The following is a 23817-nucleotide window of genomic DNA, read 5'->3' as shown; positions in this document are numbered from 1 at the left end:
GCTGTGCTTCTGAAAGCAAGCCAAGTCCTGCAGTTCTTAAAAAGTCAAACTAAACAATTATTACTTTTGCATTTTTTCCATGTCACAGGATGACTGATATTTTTTCCCTATGAATAGCCCCATAAATACTCCATTAATCCCGTATCTGATCATCTTAATCCCCAACTTGTATATAACCCCCTCTAGGCAAAGCTTAATAAACCCCAATAGCTTTCTAAACTTACAACTCACTAGCTAAGCTGGATGAATATGAGGTTTTACATTATTTCCTCTGTAACTTCAGTAAAGCTTAAGATGCCAGGGAGATTATGGATACCTTATGAATCCACAGCCAAATTGACTGGTACCTTTTAAGGGCACAAAATAAAATGTACAGGAGCAGTATTGTTTCCCACCTTGTCCGTCTCACTCTATTAAAAAGAACAGATAAAAAGGCTACATTTTGTGGCTCTGATTTTCAACCTACGCTTTCACATATGCACACACACAAAAAAAAAAAAAAGAGAGAAACATGAAACCTAAGGGTCTGCAGGCAGGTACTGCCAAATGGCAGGTTGCTGGAGAGGTAAATGTCTCATTTTCATCTTAGTCAAGTATTAACAGCAAACTGTCTATGATCTCTTTCACTTATTGAACAGCAAACACATTTTGTCTGTTGAACCTGGGTGTTTCTAGTGTTTCCAGCATACTTGCTAGGGCCTTCTTGCCCACAGAACTAACTCTTACTATACCACCTGCACTTTTTATAACTATATTCTTATCAAGAGGAATTAGCAAAGACTAAAGGTCTTTCTTTGGACCTTAATGTTCCAGTCACCCAGCATAAGCTCACAGCAGCTGTAGATTACAGCAGTTTTTGCTGACTTATTGTATGCTGAGGATGGCAGCTGCAGGATCACAGGGACATAAAGGCCATCAGCCAGCTGATGAGTCAGGTCCTAAGTGAACATTCCTGGCTACACAAGGGAGATGGAAAACACATATTGGAGTGACATGAAGCTGGAAACTGCTACTGCACAGCCACTGCATTCAAATGTCAGAAAAACCCTGTACTTTTTATTTAGAGGGGGAAAAAAACTATCAAAGAAGCTACAAACTCTTTCTATATATAACATCCTTTTTCCAATAGCAAGTTTGTAATAGCAAAACTACCCATCTGATATGGAATTAGCTGAGCAGTACAAGCTGCTCCAAAATTTTCTTCTGCCTCAGAATAAACTCTAGAGTTTTTTTTCCAGTAAAGCAGCTGGAGCTCCTAAAATATTTTGCACTCTAGTGGTTAGGAAAAGACATTTAGTAAATGAAATCTCTTGTTCATATGTTTAAAGAAAACAGTCACAATGTGTTGCATTACTCTCGGCCCAAGTGTCACTACAGACCAAGATGATGTTAACTTTAAACTGACTGCCCTGTACAGTGTGTGATTATCTTGTGTACGTATAACTTGCTGAGGAAAATTCCTATCATGTGAATCGTGGAACCATAGAATGGCTTTGGTTGGAAGGGACCTTAAAGAGCATCTAATTCCCACACCCCTACCATGGGCAGGGACACCACCCACTAGACCAGGTTGCTCAAAACCCCATCCAACCTGGCCTTGGACACTTCCAGGGATGGGGCACCCACAGCTTCTCTGGGCAACCTGTTCCAGTGCCTCACCACCCTTTGAGTAAAGAATTTCTTCCAAATATCTAATCTAAACCTACCCTCTTTTAGTTTGAAACCATTACTCCTTGTCCTATCACTACACTCCCTGAAAAAAGCGTCCTTCCCCAGCTTTCCTGTAGGCCCCATTTAGGTACTGGAAGGCCACTATAAAGTCTCCCAGAGCCTTCTTTTCTCCAGGCTGAAACAACCCCAACTTCCTCATCCTGTCTTCACATGAGAGGTGCTCCAGCCCTTTGATCATCCTCACAGCCCTCCTCTGGACTCATTCAAATACATCCATATACTTCTTGTGCTGGGGCCCCAGAGGTGAACAAAGCACTCCAGGTGGGGTCTCACGAGAGCAAAGTAGAGGGGGAGAATCACCTTCCTCGGCCTGCTGGCCACGCTTCTTTTGATGCAGCCCAGGATACGGCTGGCTTCCTGGGTTACAAGAGCACATTGTTGGCTCATGTTGAGTTTCTCATCCACCAACACCCCCAGATTCTTCTCCTCAGGGCTGCTTTCTATCCATTCTCTGCCTAGCCTGCATTTGTGGGATTGCCCTGACCCAGGTGCAGGACCTTGGACTTGGCCTTGTTGAACCTGAGGTTCACACAGGCCCACCTCTCAACCCTGTCCAGGTCCCTCTGGATGGCATCCCTTCCCTCCAGAATGTCAACTACCACACAGCTTGGTGTCATCAGCAAACTTGCTGAGGGTGTACTCAATCCCGCTGTCCGTGTCACTGACAAAGATGTTAAATGGCACTGATTCCAATATCGACCCCTGAGGAAAACCACTCATTACTTATCTCCACTTGGGCATTGACCACGACTCTTTGAGTGCAACCATACACCCTATTCATTACTTACCCAGTGTTCCATCCATGAAATCCATGTCTCTCCAACTTAGAGACAAGGATATCATAGGGGGAGATGTCAAATGCCTTGCACAAGTCCAGGCAGATGATGTCAGTTGCTCTTCCCCTATCCACCAATGCTGCAATCCCATCATAGAAGGTCACCAGATTTGTAAGGCATGATCTTCCCTTAGAGCAGCCATGTTGGGTGCCACCAGTCACCTCCTTATTTTCCATGTGCCCTAGTATAGTTTCCAGGAGAATCTGTTCCATGGTCTTGCAAGGCTTAGAGATGAGACTAACTGGCCTGCAATTCCCCAGGTCTTCCTTTTTTCCCTTTTTAAAAATGGGGGTTATGTTTCCCCTCTTCCAGTCAGTGGAACTTCACCGTACTACCACGACTTCTCAAATATGATGGACAGTGGCTTAGCAATCTCATCCACCAGTTCCCTCAGGACCCCTGAGGGGTTTATGCATTTATCTCATCAGGTCCAATTGACTTGTGCACCTTTAGCACCTTAGCTGGTCCTGAACCTGATCTTCTCCTACAGTGGGCAGTTCATCATTCTCCCAAGCCCTACCTTTTCCTTCTGCAGTGCAGGCTAATTCTTTTTAAAACAGTTTAAAAATAGTAAGCATATTACAGTTATTTTACAGTTTTCAACAGTAACTGGAGCGAAGGATTACTGAATACATAATCTACAGGCACAGACTTTACTGTGGAAAATGGATGAACTACATAATTACTTGCAATATTTCAGCAACCATGAGAAAAGATGTAGGTATTGACAAGATAAAAGCAGAAGAAAGGAAAGATGAAAGAATTAAGGGTACAGAGTCAAAGAAAAAACAACAAAGAATAACAGCAAAATGATAAAGAAACAAGAAAAATGAACAGTAGCAGTAAAGATGACACAACCAATCAAAACATAACAATTATAATACATGATTTTCATCAAAATGTTGCACTGTACGTATTTCAGTCATACATTAGCATAATCCTTAGTCAGCAGACAGGCGCCTAGACCATTTATGTAAGCAAGAAGATAATTTGCTAACTTACCTGCTTGCTGCATGCATATAATATACATGGTAAACAAGTAGACACAGTGCTGCAGCTTCCATTTCCAGTGATAACACCACATTTCACTTACATGAGACATCCTGTGGGAAAAAATATAATAATAAAAAAAATCAAGCAACAATTCAGGAAGCTTTATAAGAAACCAAGAAAATGAGAAAATACTGTTATTAGTTAAACTAGTAACTAGCAGTAAATACAGTAGCACCTGAACATTTTGGATGGCCCTAGTATTGCTTGACCACATGAGGAAGTTTCCACACTTGCTACAAGGGGTCAGAAATGTTGTCTGGTCCTTAACAGACAACAAGGTGGAAGACTGGTTATCACCAGGCTTCTAAGCAGACAGGTGTGGTGATATTTCTGTAAAAGAATCACAGAAGGTGAGGTTGTGTTTTTTTTTTTTTGAGATTGTAAATTATGTAAATCGGATAAACAGTAAAATAAAACTTAGCAATTGTATATAATTTGTATAACTTACATATACAAATATATTTATGCTGTTTAAATGTATATACAATACATATGTATTTGTTATTAACTATACAAAGACAGTGTGTGAGATTTTGCCTCTGCTCTTGACCAGTCTTTCCATATTTTTCACTGATAGTATTTTGATAGCTAGAACATTTTATGTTGACAGCTTTAATGAAAATCCTGAAACTTTCTTTGCCTAAATCTAGGGGCTCTTCTGTGCTGCCAGTGAAGTCAGGGACATGTTTATTATTTAGTAAAACTAATGCAGTTATCTAAAAATCATTATTTATAACTTGAAGTTAAAGTTTTCTTTGACTTGAAGTGTATATGACCTTAAATCGCTAAACCAAAATGATTCCTTCATAGTGGGCAGAAGGGGAAACAAGAAAGGAGACTCGTAATGAATCTGGTCAGAGCCTTAATCACATATCCAAAATGAATAGTGCTTTGTTACACTCCTGTCTCATTTTATTCAACAAGCAAGGTAGGAATTGTGAAACGACACAAATTATTTTGACCAACTCCTTCCAACTCCTATTGGCAACGACAACCAGTAACTGACTTTAGTACAGTGAGATATTACCTAGTAATACTGGAAGAAAATCTTTAGCAGAATCCCCCTAATATTTCACAAGTCTGTGGCCAGCAACAGTACATGAGGAAGAACCACAAATAAGTAGTCATGAAGAAACATTGATAAACACAAATGTCTTCCAGGATAGTGCATATTAAATATAGAAAGGAGGAAGTTATTTGCAAGTGCCACTGATATCATCTATCAGGCTGGAAACATGAAAGAGGTAAGTAAAAGAAAGTACAGAGGAGTTCACACTCAGTGGCAAGAAAACTTATTTTTCCTAAACTTGGGAAAACAGTCTTCTGCTCCACAGAGGTTGCTGTGAACCTGCTAGTGAAACCTGAGGGCAAATGTAAATCTTTTCCCAGTATCGGTTACTGTTTCTTCTCAAAGTGAAGTTCCGTAAAGTAGACAAGCCAAACTTAATGCAGAAAGATAAACCATTGTAAAGGAACAACTTCTGTTTCAGTTTTAAAAGTGGTAGTTCATTAAACAGCTCCTATGGGCTAGATGCCAATGGGCCCAGGTAAATGACACTTCAACAGACTGCTGCAGTCAGCTTTCACTTCAGTGCAGTGTTACATGGCAAAAGCATCTGATTACAAAAGAAGTCCAGTTCTTTACGGGTAGTTGTATCAAATTTGGAATTTGAAGCTGATTTATTTCTCTGAGATATTGTAAAGTCAAACTTAACAAGTGTCGAAGACAAGCACTGAACACAGTGGGCTCTGAAATACAAGAATCTCTTTGATGAAGCCAGACACAAAAAATAACCAGATTATCCAACAATGGAATTATTGTTCTTCAACTTAATGACCTATAAACCTCTGTTAAAATCTCAGACAACGGAGTGCTGAGGTTTGGGAACAGTTACTGTTCAATGTTATAATTCATAAATCCACAATGCCCTTAATATTCATTTAGAAAACTTACTTTGAATAGAAGTCCTTTTAAGACACAAAAACAGTTATATGCACATAGGAACATACACAGCGTGCATACATATACTCCCAGATGCATTTTTTTCTCATTTAATAGCTGGAGAATCCAACACAACTTCTGATGTACACAAGAAAAAAATAATCTGGTGAGTTTCTGCTGCCTAGGTCTCGAGTGCATCTACCCAGTCACATTGCCCTTAGTGCCCTTCTTAAGGAATCTGAGATTCTGTGTTAGTCTGACTGAACTATTATTTAAATTGGCCAATTTCTGTTTGCTAATGTTTACTTGCATTGCGGTAACACTCATAAGCCAGTACTCCACGTTAGTTTACAATACGTTTCCTCATCCTCACTTTTGTAAAAAGCACAAGTCAAGAAAGATTTCAAGAACATGGATAATCAACAACAGAACAGAGCATAAATAAGTAGAGACAAGGCAGAAAGGAATGACTATAAAGATTTTTCCCCAGAGGAAAAGGCTAGATAATTACACAATCGCTATAGAAATATACATTTCTCCACCAAAATAAACAAATAAATATGTAAAAAGTAGCAAACCCATCTCCTCCACTTACATTTTGTATTGCTAAAGGACAAAACAATTTTATTTATGACATTGTTTCAGACGGCTAAAAGAAAAGGTTATCAAACTCAAACAAGAAAAACCACAGAAGAAGCTTGCTACCAAAGCACTTGACTAATGCAGGCACCATGAGTCAGATTGGTTTCTTTTGGAGAAGACTTTTGGTTATCCATGGTACAAAGCATAACCTGTAGCAGAGTGCTATATGTGAGCAAGAAAGTCACTTATTTGCACATTTTTGAGATCTTGCATAGACAAAAAGACAAAATTCAGAAACCTGGCTGCTCACAGACTTACACTGTGATGTGCACCTCTGTTCATGCAAGAATTTGTCATGGATGGAAGTCAGGTAACACTCTGTCAAGAAAAAGGCTGCTTCCATACCCAAATCCTTCTCTGATAGTTTTATATGGCAGATAATTATGAAAAGGAGTCAAAGCAACTAGTAAATACTTGCCAGGAATTTTAAAAGAAAAATAAAAAAAAGCTGCAAATGTTATTCATTTGTTCATACCCACTATGCTTATGTTTATTATAAATTTCATTTTCTTGATTATTAGTGTTTATTAATGTCTAGAATGGAGCCCATACAACGTACGAATAATTCAACAGAAAAATTAGCAAACAGCAGTGGGCTAGTTTATAGCTTATCAAGGGGTGATCTGATAACATGCTTGACTGCTGCAACAGCACTGACTTGATAGCACAAGAGACCCCTTCAGTTTTGTGTTCTTCTTTTAAACAGTATTAAAATGAAGTATTCTGTCATTTAATATGAGAGAAAGACAGAGACAGGACTTGAGAACTGCAATGTACTAAAACACACCAAAAAGTTAAGTAAGCAAGGGAATCCGTAATAAAGATGATGAGCCAGTTTCAGAACACATGCAGATTTTTTCAATCTTTAACCCTGGATGCATTAAAATTGATTAACATGGTCCACAGTGTTGTTTCTTTCCTACTTAGTTTCAATTTAACTGAAAAAGCCCTGTTCTGTCCCCCACCGGTAACAAGCTAGTAGCTCTGAACATATCGTATGTTGTCAAATAAAGAAGCAGAACAACATATTACTGAGTATATTTGGGAACTATTAAAACACCTGTGATAGAGGTACATGAATTGTAGTTTGATGTAGTTTCATGACAGCAATCTATTTAGTACCCCCCCCCCCCCCCAAAAAAAAAATAATTAGAAAGTTCCCTTCCATGGAGTCTTACAGAAGAAGTACCAAATTTTCTATGAACTGGCATTATTGGCTTGTAGACACTGTGACAAGGCCATCTATGCGCTCTAGCTACCAATTCAATAGTCCAGTCCACAGCTACTTTCATTTCCTATAACATAGGGAGACAATGGGCTTATTCACAATTCATTCCAGAAGAGCAAAATAGACATGTAATTTATCTAAACCATATATGGATGGTAACAACTCAGTTAAAGATTAAATTAGTGGGTGCATTGCTTCATCTAACTACAAAAGTCTACGTGCCACTCGTCAGCTAGTGCAACCTCATCACCTTTTAGGGAGCACACAGCTCTGCAAGAAAGTATACACAAAATGTGAATAATCCTGGAGCATATCATTTGTATACTGCATTGTCTCAAATCATGGAACAGATATTTGAATACACCATCTTCCTTGTTCAAAGCTTCGGCAAAGTTCCCTAGAGTGGGATGTGAATACTGCCCCAGGCAGAGTGACATGACTTTCTTTGGTCTTTGGCATGTCTAAAGCTGGTAAGAAAAAATGTTGCTGACAGTTTAAATTTAAAAAGACAGATAACATCAATTTCACAATTTTTATATAGGTTGTAAACAAAAAGATCTTAAGCTTAATCACTCTTACGTGGAACTACAAGTGAAGGCGATTACAACTCACATTTCAGTTCCTGCAGATTAACCAAGGATTTGATTTTAATTTTGAAACCCTCACTTTAAAAGATTTTTGAAAGATTAATTACACAATGCCATTTGAAACTTTCATTCTGTTAAGCCTGACATGTTCCTAATTGTTCTTACAGTCAACCTAGAAAACACCCTCACGCTCATCGACTGAAATGAAGAAAATGACACTGCCATGTAAATTAAACAATGCCAGCTGTACTAAGCCCTGTCTCAGCGCCTTGGCTTGCCTTCCAAAAGGAATTTTTCCGAGTTGCAGGCAACCCATTTGCTGAGTATATGTAGCCGGGCAGCACCGCAGCGCCAGCTCTTCAGGAACCACTTCTCAGTTGTGCCTCAACTTCCCCGCGCACGGCTCAGAGCCCTGCCCCTGCCCCCCTTGCCCCGCTCCCCTTCACGTCCAGCCTCGGCTCCTCTCCCACCTGGCCGTGAGCGCACCGCCGACACGCCTAACCCCAGAGCTGCCAGTACCTTCGGCGAGAGCGTGTCAGCAAAGGCAAAACATTTTGGGAAAGGCACCCAGAGGCCACTGCAAGGCCTGCCCGGGGCCAGGCGGCCGGTGGGCGGGCGGACGGACAGATGGACGGGAGAGCGGCGGAGCCCCTCGCTGCCTCCGCAGCCCGCCGTGCGCTGCAGGGAAGAGCGGCGGGGATGGGAAGGTTTTGTGGAGCCAGCCCGGCCCGCCCTCGCCCTCGCCCTCTTTCCCTGTTCGTGTTGGCGGCGCACCTGGGGGGCTGGCACCGGCGCCTGCCGTGCCCGGGGCTCCTCGACGTGAGCGGCCGCGGGGCTGCGGCCGGGCTGGTGCTTCGAGCACCGGCGGGCACGGCAGGCAGCGGGGCCGAGAGTTTCGCTACTTGCCTCCAAGCAGGGGGAGACTGACGGGAGACGTCTTGGGAGCCGGATTACGGGGCTGGAGGAGAGGCACCGGCCGCCCGGGACCCCGCGGGGCACACCGGCAGCAGCCGCAGCCCGCCCGGGGCAGAACCGGGGCTGTCCTGCCCTCTCTGCTGCCGAGGTGAAACTCTCGTTTCCCCATTCCTTCAGCCCTACCTATCCGCGCGGCTCAGACCTGACATTACTCATCACCTACTGCGTGGAGGGGAGCGGGGAGCCCAGCCGATACGGCCCGGGTTTTCTCGCCCGACGACGAAGGAGCCGACGGTGTTTTCCGCGCTCCCCGAGCGCCCCGGGCGGCAAGCGGCAGCCCCCGCCCGAGTCCGAAGAAGGGACTTACATGGTGACATTACGGGGCGGCTCTCCTCCGGTTCGCAGCCACCATCCTCCCCCGCTGCCGCTCGCTCTGCCTCTGGCCCCGCTCCCTCACGGGCTCCTCACAAAGGTCATCGCTGTTTGCCCACCTCTCTTCCACACCCGCCCCCGCACACGCCGCCCGCGGCGGCCGGGACCGCGCCGATCCGCTCCTCCTCCTCCTCCCCGTCCTCCTCCTCCGCCGCCGCCGCCGCCTCGATCCCCCCCCCCTCCAGGGAGCTGCCTCTCTCGGCACAACTCGGGGAAACTTCGGGACCGCGCGGAGCCTCCCCGCGGGGACAGGGACAGGGACAGGAGCAGGGGCAGGGATAGGGACAGGGGCAGGGACAGGGGCAGGGGCAGGGACAGGGGCAGGGGCAGGGGCTGCCCCCGCCTCGCCGGTGTTTGGTGTGCGCAGCCCCCAAGCACGCTCACTCCGCAGAGGGTGGCCGCAGCCCCGGTGGCACCCCCAGGGGACGCAGGGCAGCGCTGGGGAGGTGCCGTCCCAGGGTCAGCAGCCGCGGGGCTCGCAGCCTCCTCGCAGCATCTCTGGGGTCAAACGCACAGTGCGCATCTGTAGGTGGATGGGGTAAGCACAGGCAGGCCTGCCTGCGTGACTGTGGGAAAAAAACCTCCGTGCTGTGTCCCAGGGTTGCCGGTGCAGAACCCAAGACAGTTAAAGTGTGCCGTTTTACTCTGCTCTTGGGATAGAAGATAGGTGGGTAAAGGCCAATCATCTCTGATCCATCTTCTTTCTGAAGCATGCAAAGCAGTATGCTGCTCACACAGGCTGTGCTGGCCCACACCTCAGTCCTGGGCACTGCTTTGGGAAGATGGTAGTTTGCACTATTTGCTGGTGATCTGCAGTTGTGTTGTTCCACTGAAATCTGAAGAACATGGTACTGCACCGGAGCTGAGGATAAAAGCATTGAAATGATAGCAAGGGAAACAGCAAAGCACAAGGTCACAAAAGAAATCCCGAATTTTCACAATACTCCTTGGATCTGCACTGGCAGGGTTAGGAAGGATGGAGAAAGAGAAGACTTGGCATAGTGAATCATTCAATGCAGTTAGCATGCAATAGCACTTAAAAACAAATCGAGTTCCTATTAAAAAAAAATCCAAATTTTTCATGAACTTTGTACTGAACATTAATATTCACTCATTCTGGTCAATTTTTATTATCTGTCCTTATAAACAAACAGCTGTAGCCTTCCTTTCACTGTAACTTCCTGGCACTGACCATGGGCACAGGATCTGCTGGGTCTGGGTTAGCCACATTTCCATGGCCAGCTGCAACTCACAGGTGTACTGTACGAACAGCATTGTGCACGCTAGGCCTTTCCTCTACATCCAGGGCTCTGTGCTCTGAGCAGGTATCGCTCTGCTTTCCACCCTGCCTCTGGGTCTGGTGCACAGGATGGATCCCCCCAGGGCACTTGGTGGCACAGGGAGGGTACGTGCCAGCTCTCCTCCCAGACTTGGAGGACTTGCCCTGCTGTTTTCTGTAGCAATCACCTGCTCTATTTCAGGATGTCTAAAGGCTGTGTAGAACAACTTTATGTTGCATTTGCAGTGAGTCCAATGTATTGATGCATGTAAGACTTACTCTATTACGTACAGTCAGTTTGTGCTTGGGCAATAAACCTGCAAGTTCTCGTCACCTGGATTTATTGTACTCATGCATTTACATCACAGGCGCAATGAAGTTTGTGCTTCTAAAATGCATTGGACTTGTTGTGCAGGTGCAGATCAATTGACAATTACGCTCAATATCTCCTGGGCATATTGGACTCACTGCGTACGTGATGTACACAGTAAGGCAATAGCATCTGGAAGATGTCAGTCTGCTTTTCGTGTGCAGTGTGTATCTTCTGGCTATGTTGGAAACTTAATCTTTCTTCCCTACTTGGAAGGTATTAGCAGTGCCTGCAATTCCAGAACCTGGGAGTGGAGCAAAAAAAAAAGGAAAAAAAAAAAAGATATCACAGGATTTTTCTCTTGTCATGCTTTCATTGAGCTGTTGTTTTTCTTTAAATCTCTGTTCTTAGTTTGCTCTTGATATCCAAACCAGCAGAAGCTGTTTTGTATTAGGAAAACTGGTCATATATGTATATATGTAAGCATGTATATAACAACTCATATATATATACATATATACACACATTTCTGGAGAAATATATGATGGTACCCCACTGAGTGGCTTAAATTTTGTCAGTCAAAAACAATGCAACTGGGGAGATTTTATACCAAGGCAGAGCTCCCCCCTGCTGCAAGAGAGAACAAGAACTGTAGAAAGTGTTTCCTGAAGGAACTTTCTCTTTCACAGCAATATCCTTGCTACTTCAGGATCCCAAAACAAAACACTGCCTGGTTAGAAATGACAGTGTTGTCCTGTGGGGATAACAAGCAGTGAAGACTTTCTGGATGACAAAGTAGGACTTTTTTTCTGGAGACGGTCTCAGAGATGCAGAGCAGCAAACAGCAGGCCAACTGCTCATGAGAAAATGGCCATCTTTATCTGGCAGCAGCTCACTGTGCCACATCTGCCTTTAATCAATAGCAAAACTACTTGGTGTAGGGTGGGTACTTGGAGAGAGATTACTTCTCTGAAGACAATGCTTTTAAATCAATTATGAGGCCTAATATCACTGTTGAAACAAATTCTTTGTAAAAGTAACAGACACCTCTTTAACAGCTACAGATATTTTCTACTAACTTCCACAGGGCGGCTAATCATCATGTTACTAAACCGTATTAACACAAGATGTTACAAAAAGGTTCAAGACACTGGGAATTCACCATTTGCATGTACTGAAAAAATGAAAAAAAATGAATATTTACTTTCAAGACCAATATGGAAAAGAATGATGTTAATGTTCCCTTTGTAATTTTGAGGTAATTAATCTACTACTGCTGCCATAGCTGCGGAAGCCTGATATCTGATGCATGTCATGCTGCTGCTTAGCAATAGAATTTGTGTGCACGGATTAAAGTGATTTTAAGGTCTCTGTCTCAGAGTGAGAGACTGCAGGCTACCTTGCAAGACCTGTCTCAAGTTAACATTGCACGCTCTGTTCTGCACAATATGCGTAAGAGGAAAAAATCATCAAAGTCTGGGAAACAATGCTGTGATCAACCAGTGAAAAATTCTTTATATGGCTATATAGTGGGGGATACCAACAGAAAGGCAAGAAGATATTTTCATTCTTTTCTTACTGTGTCTGTAGTGGCAATGATGCTTTATTTTTATTAAACTACAAACTATGGTGGCTGAATATTGTTAGGTACAGGGATAGAATATTCTATGAATATTCCAGACTGTGTCATGAAGTATTAATAGTGAAAAATATTTGTATGAATTTTACAAGCCCTGATTTTTATGGCTTTGTTGTCTCTCTTTTTTTTTTTTTTAAACTTGCAGTTAGGATTATGTCCTTACATTTTGTGCAACATTGCATGGGCCTCCCTGAAAATATTTTATAAGAATATTAAAGAATGTTCCATGAAATAATAATATGAAATGTCACATTTTATATATGGATACTTCACTTTAGTGTTTTAGAAACAGTATTTTTCTTGGAACATTTCTTTTGAAACTTTCCTCCCTACTATATCAATCACTTTTAGGAAAAGCTGTGTTTATTTTCCAAAGAAGTGTGAATACTGAAACTGTGGTGCCTGTAACAGTGCAAAAGAGAAAACACTTGAACACACAACAATAAAAAGGAAGCTTAAAATAAATAGTGCAATGTTATAAACTTATCACGAAAATTCAAGATCATATGCATTCTCAAAAAGTCTAAGGGAAAAAAAAATTGGCTTTATACCCTACGACCATTCCTGGCTTTCTGCCTGGCCATTCTCCTATCTTGGAGAAAACATGGTAGATACCCCCAGCTGAGTTTATAAGTTCAAAGGTGAGCTCCCAGAAGCTGGGTTTGAGGATCAAAGTCTGGACTTTGATCTAAAAGGTGAAGGTACAGGGCTGATTTGAACTGCTGCTCCCAATATTTGTAATTCAAGAATTATTTCAGAGTGTTGAGATACAGCAGACTAGGACTGTTTCATTACGCTCTGAAATAAAGTAATCTTTACAGTCCTGCAACTCTTCCTTCTTGAGGGTCTTCTATCTCACCCAGACTTCCCAGCCCAGGTCAACCTTCTTTGCCCCTAGCTGGGTCACAGTGGAAGCCACCTTTCACAGTCCAGAGAATCTGCCTGAACTTCCTGGCTTTTCTACCGAGTCTGCCAGAAGGTCTCTAAACATAGCCTCTTTCCTTCTTTTCCTGCATTTGAGAGACCACAAAGAGCCTTCCCTTTCTGCTTCAGGTGTAGATGAGGTAATCAAAGGAAGAGGCAGGTTTCTGTCTTCAGTTCTTGTTTCTGGAGAGCTCTTTTCCCCTCAGACTGAAGATGCTGTCCAGATAGGGCCAGTTCCCACTACTAAGAAACTGAAGAGGTGGCAAGTCAGTTTTCACTATGGTCCTTAATGAGATGGTTTTGTCTGTATGCCATGCAGGGGTGCCTTAAAGCTGAGTGAGTGAATGCTTCTTGTGGATTGCTGATCCAGAAAGCAGGGTGAAATGGCATTCGGCTACTATGTGTGACCCAGTACCATGTAAGCATGGGCTTCCACGGACCCGGAAGGTAGGGAATTAGGAGGACCATATTCACTAAATTTCATAACTGGTGGTACTGCCTATAAATGGTTGCACTGAATTTAATTTCTTTTGTCTCCTGAAGACAATCATAAAGTGAACAGTGACCCTACTGTAATTTTACAATGCATGTGCAGAAGCTCAGGAGATAACATTCACTCATGTTTGCCTTATTGGTACTTCCTCTGTGTGCTTTTTATATGTGTACGAAACTTTGGTTATGAAATACATGTTGTACTGAGGTTACCAATGGCTAAAATGCTGTGCTTTGTGCCAAATGAAATGTCTCTGATGAAGTGCTGAGAGCATGGCATATACAGTGCCTGTACACATTGCACTCCAAAAAATTCTGCAAAGCCTGTGACCTCAAGCAAAGCAACCGACAGTCTGGGCAGCAAACTAACTTGGGGAGTTTTCACAAAACATTTCAGGTTTTTAATCAGTGTCATTCTTTTCAGCCCATTTCATCTCCTTACCCATGATCAAAGCACACCAGAGACCCTAAATGCAAGGAGCACGCTGCCAGGGTTGTTCTTACACACATTTCTGATTGGGGAGGATGCTGGATCTCCAGGCTTGCCCACTTATAAAGGCTTACTGGACTTCCATTTCTCTCAAGGGGAAGAGGATCCTCTGAACTTTATCCCAGCTTCAGATCAATGAACCTGGGAGCAATGCTCACGTTACAAGGTGAAGCACTTTATTGCTATGAAGAACCTATAGGATGATGATGTTGGCATCAGCAATGAAAAATTATTAGGGGCCTGATCTGAACTGGTCTCTGGTATCTCAACAGGAAGATAAATGTGGTTAGCAAGAACTTGTAGAATCAGAGGATATGCAGGCAAAGCTAGTCATTTGTGGTGTGATATAAAGCACAAGGAGAAGCAACACAGGAAATACAAGATCATGAGAGAATTGAAAATCAGGGCTTCATCGAAGAGCTCATTCATTTCTACTAAGTATACTTTGAAATTATTAGTTATCAAACAAGAGAGTAGATCACAATAAGCTACCCAATTCTTTTATCTAAAAAAGTGTCTGTGTAGCTGTAAGTCATTTCAATGCTATCAGTAAAATTAAACACCAGATGAACTCCTTAACCTTCTATGTAGACTAACCCAGAAGTTAGAGCTATTTAAAGAAGGTAACACTGGTAGCTGGTGTCTCCCCCAGAATATTAATATGAGGAGGAAACAGGTATTTTTTGTACAAAACTGAGATAACAGATCCACTGGGATCTGTGTTCTATTGTAGCAGGTATGACCAAATACTTGGCTGGAATGAGAATGAACACCCATCCCTGAAAGCTTCTGAAATGTCAAAAAATTTGATTTTTGCTTTGAATATGTAACTTATCAAATGATCAGATTTTAAGGAGCAAGGGTTTTAGCTGACTAGGCTAGTTTCTGGTACCAATTAACCTGATTCATCTCTAATTCTGGATTCTCATTTTTTTCAGTCATGGATGAACCAGTTTGGAAGAGTTAATAAAACAAGTCATTCTTCACGTATTTTTAGAACCCAACTTTTCCTATAAAACAAATTCTGGGCAAGATTTCTCACTTCCGGTTTCTGTCCAGATGTTAAAGATTTGGAACTACTGGAAGAAAAGCTGACCTCATGGTATTTCCATCAGGTTCCACCAGTGGAACAACTGGAAACCTCATGAGGAAAGCCCTTCTCTGTCTAAGTGTTCAGACTAGTTTTGCAGACTCAAGAGCTTAGGAAACTTTGGATAAGCTTTGAATAAGCATCAAAATATTTGGATGCTTATCAGAAGTGAAACTAAAGTGAACATTATGAAGTTCATTCATCATTCTTTTTAAAAGCCACACAAGTGGTAACTAAATAGCAGGATCACATAGAAACAGAACTAATTGTACATTAATCATAATCAATTAGCTTTTTCCCATGTCAAAAAATAATACTTCTTTTATGCAAAATGGAAACTATATGCTAAACAAAAGTGCAACATTATAACAAAAAAATTCAAAGAGCTGAAAGTTGCAGTTGTAGTGCAAAAGCAATACATTTGTACAGATGTATAAACCCTTCATGACTTTTAAGAGAATAAAGGAAAAAAAATGAGACAGTTCAGAGTTTGAGATTAGGTAGCTATCAACTGCTCTTCTAGAACTTTTCACTGTGTTCAAGCTCAAACTGCAATAGTTACATAGCAGTATTTTAAGCCACTATTGTACAGTATGCTTTTATATGTATGAGTAAAACATTCTTGCAGTCCTACTTTTCAATAAATTATACCAAAAAGAGAACAATATTCATTCAAAACTAGGTGAAAAACTGACCTTCCTTTATAACGTAAATTCAATTTCTTGTGCATATGCTTTATTATAAATTACGTGAGCATATTGTATCTGTTCCACAGAACAAGAAAGAAATATGTCTGTTTCTTGAGCCTGAAGTACTTAATGGAGTTATACAGGTAACATCTGGTCTGGCAGCTTTCAGCTCCCCAAATTGAATGATTAAGTACACTTTAAAAGCTGAACTAGATAGGACAGACTTTGGTGTGAGTTCAGAGCAATGATTCATGCTTCAGACTGCCAGGACACAGCCAGTACAAAAACTGTTAGTTAAAATTAAAAAGTACTTGCCATTAAGAGTATGATCTCAGAGAAAAAAAAAAAAACTGCACTTAATTTCAAAGCACATTTTAAATTGCCCCAACCATAATATCCGAATACATGACAACACAGCACCCTTGTGAAAAGATGCTGCCTTATCCTTATTTTCCAAATAGGGTACTGCCACACAGAGGTATTAACGGAAAAATTACAGAAAACAGCTCATATGTTAAATGTCCAGCCTGAAATACTTAGGATATAATTTTCCATTGTGATTTTCATGCTCTATTTAAAACACTTCTATATTTTGAAAGTATATTCCTCACATGTAGCTGGAAGTACTCAGCTGCCCTCATAGTAAAAGCTAACAGGGAAGAGGAAATACAGCAGTTAATCATGATTTTTTAAATAAAGCTGGGACCTTGAGGAGGGTGCAGTAAGTAATGAAAGGTTATATCTAAATATACGTCATTATGTGGTTACTTTCTACCATGTCCATCTCACTGAGCTTCTCTCCAGGAATAAGTCCTATACTCACCTCTCTTTGAAACAGGATCATCTAACTCCAGAATTTCCACTTAAGCTGCCATATTTTACTCCAACTTCACCTGAAACTGTTACAATATCCTTGTTAGGACCTACAACTAAAGAAGAAAAAGCTGTGAGAGAAAAAAAGCTCATCTGAAACAGGTTACAATTTATTTATTTGAAGGAATGCTGCTAAATGAGCCAAAATGAATTCAGAATTACCAGATTATATATATCTGCCTTACCCAAATTTGGATGTTTCCAGAAGATGATTTAGGAATCCACACTTCTGCAGAACTGATTACTCCTTCTTTGTATCTTCTTTTCCTTTCACAGTCAGAACATAAAGTTGTGAAAAAATATGCAGATAAAAAGAAAATAAAAGAAAAATCAAAGCTATATCCATGTTATGAGAATGATTACTAGAACAGGAATATCTTTTTGCGAATGTGGAGGATGAGGAGAAATACCAGTGATTTTGCACAGAACAGTGATAGAACAAGGAAAGAAATTCAGTAATGGAGAAAAACACACCAAAACTTTTAGACTGCTCTAATTCAGAGTTGCAATGGAAGACCAAGTCCTCCATCTGAATATGCTTAATTCATTGTGAAAGGTGAGCTAGATACATATGTTTTCAATTTATTTTATTTATTTTTAAACACTGCTGTGACTCTCATCATCAAAGCAAGAATGCATCTACTCATATTGCAACATGAATGTGCAATGAATGTCCCATGAATTTACCATTTAGTGAAGACGATATTATAAATAATTTATAATATAGATGTTCTTTCTATATAAATTTATAATTATAAAGAGTATGTTTGCAGAATGTGCTTATAACTTGTCATAGACAAAGTGAATTGAATTCACTTAATTTCTTTTACTGTTACTTCTATGCTCATGCCTTGGATGGTTATACTTATGTCTTTGTCTTTAATTTAAGAGAGAGAGTGTAAGAAAAACAGTTGGGGTTATATTTCTTTATGATGAATAAATAGGACCTGGAAAAATTTGGTGGGAGGGGGAATGTCTGCTTCTCTACTGTGAAATCAAAGCTTGGCAAAAAATATGCAAGGAGGAAAGAAAATATTTGTCATTTAATCCTGTGTGAAACTTTGATGTTTCATTCTTACTGTTATAATTTCTTTCCTTCCTGCCCTGCTTCCCCCTCCCTTCCTTGTCCCTTCACCCCACACCTTCCTCCCTGACAAGCATATGATGGTAACGTTTTTTAAATTAGACATTCTAAATTCGATGTTATTCAGCTTAACTCTACACGACGACCTACTTAAGTGAAAAATTCTGACACGATTTTAAAGTATTCAAAAATCAATATTTTCAGAGTATTTTGAAAAGAGTAGGTTATTGTTTATATATATATATATAAAAAATGAAAACCAAGCCTTTATTACCTAGATATATTCAGTCATTTCCCTGAATTGTATTAAATTTTTGAAAGCATAACAAAAAGAACAAACCGTACTACAAAGTCTGTCAAAACCTCTTCCTTAATGAGAGAAAGAAAGAAAGAAAGAAAAAGAAAGAAAAGAAAGGAAGAAAGACCCACCTCTAACTTCGTCATAATTTTAAGCACTGTTTTGCATTTTTGCTTGTGAAATACAGACCAGTCCTACCCTCCATAGAGGCATCTCCCATACTCTTTTGCTGGAACTTTAACTTCCTTAAGCATTACTTTATATGTGGATAAATTATATATATCCATACGAAGTAATCCTGTCAGAACTAGGAGTGTTCGGGGAGGGTAAGTGCAGAAGCAGCCAGTAGCATAATCCCCCACATACCACAGCCGTCTCCCCAGGGCTGTGATTAAAAAGACACTGGACAGATGAAACTACTCACAGAGACAGCAAGAGTCTGTCACTTACCCATGGCAGATTCCAGCAGATGGGAAGAAACCACTCATTTCTTTCTGAAACGAGGAGCAAAACTTGCCCATGGACCAAGACACACAAGGGGATGACAGATCCCACAGCACGAGAATTGCAGCTGTTCCTGTGCTCCCGCAGCTCGCTTCACATCTCAGCCTTATGGTGTGAGAGGTAATCATGAGAGCAGCTGCTACTTACATGCTCTAAATTTTATAGTATAGCGTACATTAGGATTATTTTCTTCTAAGGAAAAAGAAAAAAAACACTGCTCTTAGTATTAATAATATGAATTACTTTTTACTTAGAAACACTCTTAGTCTCTGAAATCTATTACAAGAAACAGTGACAATCCATTGCAAATAATGTAAATAGATATGAGCTCAAATACTGAAGATTTGCAAAGATTAAAGATGTTTGAATATAATTTATTTTCATAGCTTTCTTATTTTTCTGTTTTAAATTATTTTCATTATAAATGAGCAGAGAATACAGAAGGTTAAGGAATAAACTTAAAATAAGTGCCATGCAAGAAAACATCTGAATTTAGTTGAATGGTCTTTTTGATAATCCACAAAGATTAATTAAAAAAAAAAATCAGTAATTCTTTTGAAGTTTACCATTTTCATTATGATGTTAAAACATCTTCCTGCAGCTAACCTTTGTCTAATCTATACTGAACATATTTATTTTTTCAAATAGAAAATGAAATTCAGAATGTTAGTGCTGCCTATTAATTTAACAACATTAATATTGTCAGTAATTTATCAAACTGGAGGTATTTGGCGGACCAGTTAGAGGTAATGACTCAGCAGCTCAAATACGTCCCTAAAGCAATGATCTAATAAACAGGTTCTTTTATGTCCTGTTATTCTTTTATGTCCTGTTATTGGAGTCCAGTTCTCAGTGACTTGCTTTTACCATCAGCCATCATGACCCTAAACATCTGACTTAGGGCCTTTAAATAAAGTCTCAGTGGCAAATTGAATAGACCTATGTTGAAGACTGACTTCTTTATCCTAAGCATATATCTTTCAAGTTACAGACAAGACATGTTAGCTGAATGGCTTGGGAAGGCAACAACATCTGCCTGGAACTCCTCCTGTGAAAAGGAAATCTGCAGCGCTAAGACCCCACTTACAAATAGCAGCCTTAGGGCACCTAAAATAGTATGTTAGAAATATTAAAATGCTAGTAGTGTTATTTTGTTTATCTTTAAATATTATTACACAAGGCTGCATTTAGATATTCAGAGTGGGTGTTCCTAAGGGTGCTGTTCTTCCTCTCTTCTTGCGAAACCGTCTTCCCCCTCCCATCTCTGCCACTATTGCCTAATGCGTTTTTGAAGTACGATGAAAAGGGAAACAGCAGTGTTCACAGACCACAACAATGGCTCCCTAGTCATCTTTCTGTCCCCCAGGCATGCAGCACTCCCCCTCCACCTTCTCCTTGCTCAACAATAGGCAACTGGATCCACCCATCACTGGAATTTCACACATCATCTTAGCAAATAAGAAGCAAGTTGACAAAGGAGTGTAAAGCTAAAGGTTATGGAGGAAGAAGGGTGAATAAGTATAAGGTGGCAGAATAAAGATTTCTTGGGGGTGATTAAGAAAATACAAGAAATCTGAGGTGAGAAGTTCAGAAGAAAGACACTGAGAAAATGTCAGAAGTTTTGAAGGTGGATTGGTGGAAGGAGGCTGGATGGATAAACCAAAGTTATGCGAAAGAGAAAAGACAGGACCATGTAATGAAGAGAAGAAAAATGTGAGACTGCTGAAGAGTGAAAAATGTCAAGAAAAGTCATAGTAGTAAGAAAGAGAAAGAACAGAAAAAGACAGGAGGTACAGAAGGAAAACAACAAACTGAAGTGGAAAATTTGAAAAATATGAAAGAAACATTAAATTTACTAAAATTATAATTATTAGATCAAAAGGAATGGGGTGTGGAAAAGATGATGTAAAAACTTGAACTTGGAATTCTGACATTGCAAACAAGTATTTTTATAAGCTTTTGAAAAATATAACTTTGTTATAACTAACAAAAAATTGTTAGGAATATAACTTTGCTATATGGGAAAAAAATTTCAGAGCCCTGTTTTTACATATCATACAGCCTATGTGCAAGCATGTGTGTAGGAGTAATTCCGACTATCCTAAATATTGGAAGGATGAATAATCTAAATCATTAGAAGCCATGAATTTATAGTCATTACATTCTTCCTCCATTCCCCATCATTTTCTTTATGAACTTGGATGCAGACATTCATTGAGCTAATGAGGAAAATGGAGCTGAATTTGCTCTAGTGTCTGGAATGGCTCCCAATGCTTCTTGGTTCAATAGTCAGATAGATTTAAATCTGACTTTTGTAGAGCTTCCATAAGTAACCAGCTCAGATTAAGGAAGATCCAAACACCCCAAAATTCCTAACGATGTCAGTAAGAACAGTATCTCTTAAGTTGCTCTACAAATTTTGTCCCTTTATTTTATATCAGAGGAAAGTCCTCTACTGTTAAAAACAACCCCCCCCAAAAAAACTTTCCTTTTTGGAGTTATAATTACAAAGTTACCTTGAATTATTAACTTAAACATTTCAGAAGACAAGGAGAATCATTATGATGTCTCCAGTGATGGTTATTAATGAAACAGTCTTTAGAAGCTTTACAGTTGTTCTTAATTTCTTTACTCTCAGTAGAGAAGAAAAAAGTCATTTATCTGTTGTTTCTTTGGCATCTATTAATACTTAAGATTATTAAAGTACAGTTAAAAGAGTGTAATAGTAACTCAATACACCATAAACTTAGCTGTAGTGTTGGATCTCAGGACAGGTTACTGATTTCAGCCAGTACTTCCACTGAAATCAGCAGTGGAAATAATTTGAAACTGCTCTGCCTACACAAGCAGAGCAGCTTTCCCCCTGAGGTTAGGGGAAAGGGAAAGGTTCCCACTGACTTCAACAGGCTTTGGATTAAGTTGTGAGTAAGGAGCTGCACAGGGTAAATGATGGTGACAGAATCTGGGGCTTTGCCAGGTAAACACAGAAAGAGAAATAGGGAATATAAAAATGCTTAATTCCTGGAAGAGATGAGACTTTCTAACCTTTGTTTTTTTTAACTCTAATTAGTCCTCATCCAAAGAAGGCCAGGAGGAAAGAAGCAGAGAAAAACATGGAATTTTTCTTTTGTTTTCAGTTCTTCCACAGAATGTGAGAACATTCATGAGAAAGCAATCTGTTTTGAATAGTCTTTAATATACTAACAGTGACGACAGCCAAAATACAAGAAGATAGGATCTAGGAGAATGGTCAATGGTTTCAGAGCCATAGGCAATTCTTCTAAACAGGGTTTTAGATTAGACTGCATACTATAGAATGCCATTGCCAGCCATCATCTGTTGTGTTCTTGTTTGGAAATAGTTTGAAAATTAATATTGTGATATCATCTTTGATAAAACAGATAACACGCTTATTGAATTTGTGAATATTAAGAGCCAAGAAATATCCCCCTTACTGAATTCTGGTTTCATTGAGCTTGTAGTAAGACACCCATCTAAAAGTTGATTTTCTGTGGGGACATAGCAAAAATTGCTTTGAATTTTCCATTGTTTTTCATGTTTGTAAATTAGCTGTGTTAATTCCTTTGGAATTACATTAGATTTAAAAACTATTACAAGGAGGAAGACTTGAAAATCAGTAATGTATATACTAGACCAGATTTAAACATCTTGATTTATTTTCATGACATATGCTGGACATGTAATACAGTCATCAAATTAGGCACTGCAAGTGCTTAAACATTGTATTCTTTAGTTCATCAACAGATTAGCCTTTTTTTCTCTTTCTAAGCACTTTCAACTTAAGTAAACACAGGCAAAAGCAGCAAATGTAAACACTATGTATGTAAACACTATATTAATTTTATTGTGGTAAACTGATGTTTTTAAGATATAATAAACAGATAATTTTTACTGGTCAGCCATATTTGAAAAAAGAGTGTCATACGGAAGCAAGTTCATAAAGACCTGAACTTTTAGTATAGAGGAAAGCATTTGTCATTTTCTGAGCCAGAAAGCACATTCATCTTTACCAGTGTCAGCAGTACAAATATATGCAATTTACACATAATCGTCTAAGCTGAAAAAATGTGACACTTGAGGCTTTCTTCTTTTGCAAATAGAAAGTTAAAGAAGTTAAGCTTCCAGCTTTTTTTTTTTTTTTTTGAATCATGTAAAATGAGTCGGGAAACACAACTAAAATATCTGGACTGTAACCCATTCACCCTCAAACTCAAATTTAGCAGGAAAATAATACAATGATACACTAGGGGTTCTTTGTCATGGCCTGACTATAAAAAATCATCCTAGCAGTTAGATTACTACAGCACAGTACATAAAAAAATGCAGTTTTAATTAACAAGACAAAAGTTGTTGCAGGCAAGCTGGAAGCAATATTTTATTTCTACTTTTGTTAGTTGAGGCAATTGGTATATGAGCCTTGATGGGATTACAGGTCTTCTGACTTGGTTCTCTTTTAGCATGGAATAGGTTTTTTACTTTAAATGCATAATAGATCCAAATGTCTGAGGTTTGGGTTTTATTTTCCCCTGAGATAATAGCTCCTTGACAACTCACAAGGCTTTTTCTACTTGCCTTCCATAAGAAATAGCTGCGCAGGGTGAATAGTTAGTACAAAAGACTCCCTCTTCAGAGAAAATGTCATGTGTCACTATCACAACATTTTTATATATCTTATATACATACAGTTACATATAGTTGACTGAGAACTAATTAATTTATTGTCTGCATGAGGATTAAAAAAATCTTAAGAAGCCACAG

At 39.9% G+C, this 23817-nt stretch overlaps 1 protein-coding gene across 15 annotated transcripts in view; it reads right to left on the bottom strand.

Annotated features, from left to right (window-relative positions):
• Positions 1-18531, bottom strand: part of ADGRG6 (adhesion G protein-coupled receptor G6) — a 121797-nt gene extending 103266 nt beyond the window's left edge. For 2 of the 15 annotated variants that reach the window (XM_083828400.1, XM_083828415.1), the window contains exons 1-3: positions 17103-17189; positions 9302-10228; positions 3570-3670 (exon numbers count right to left, since the gene is read on the bottom strand). In XM_083828400.1, the coding sequence (XP_083684526.1) occupies positions 3570-3670; positions 9302-9303 (103 nt within the window). In that variant the 5' untranslated portion in view covers positions 9304-10228; positions 17103-17189. The other 13 variants (XM_083828402.1, XM_083828397.1, XM_083828412.1 and 10 more) reach the window with 12 other exon arrangements.
• Between the last annotated feature and the right edge of the window lie 5286 nt (positions 18532-23817).

The sequence above is a fragment of the Anser anser genome, assembly GCF_964211835.1.
Source record: "Anser anser genome assembly, chromosome: 3".
NCBI classification, from domain to species: Eukaryota; Metazoa; Chordata; class Aves; order Anseriformes; family Anatidae; genus Anser; species Anser anser.
Note: the sequence above shows the minus strand (reverse complement) of the source record. Positions and strands in the feature narration are given on the sequence as shown.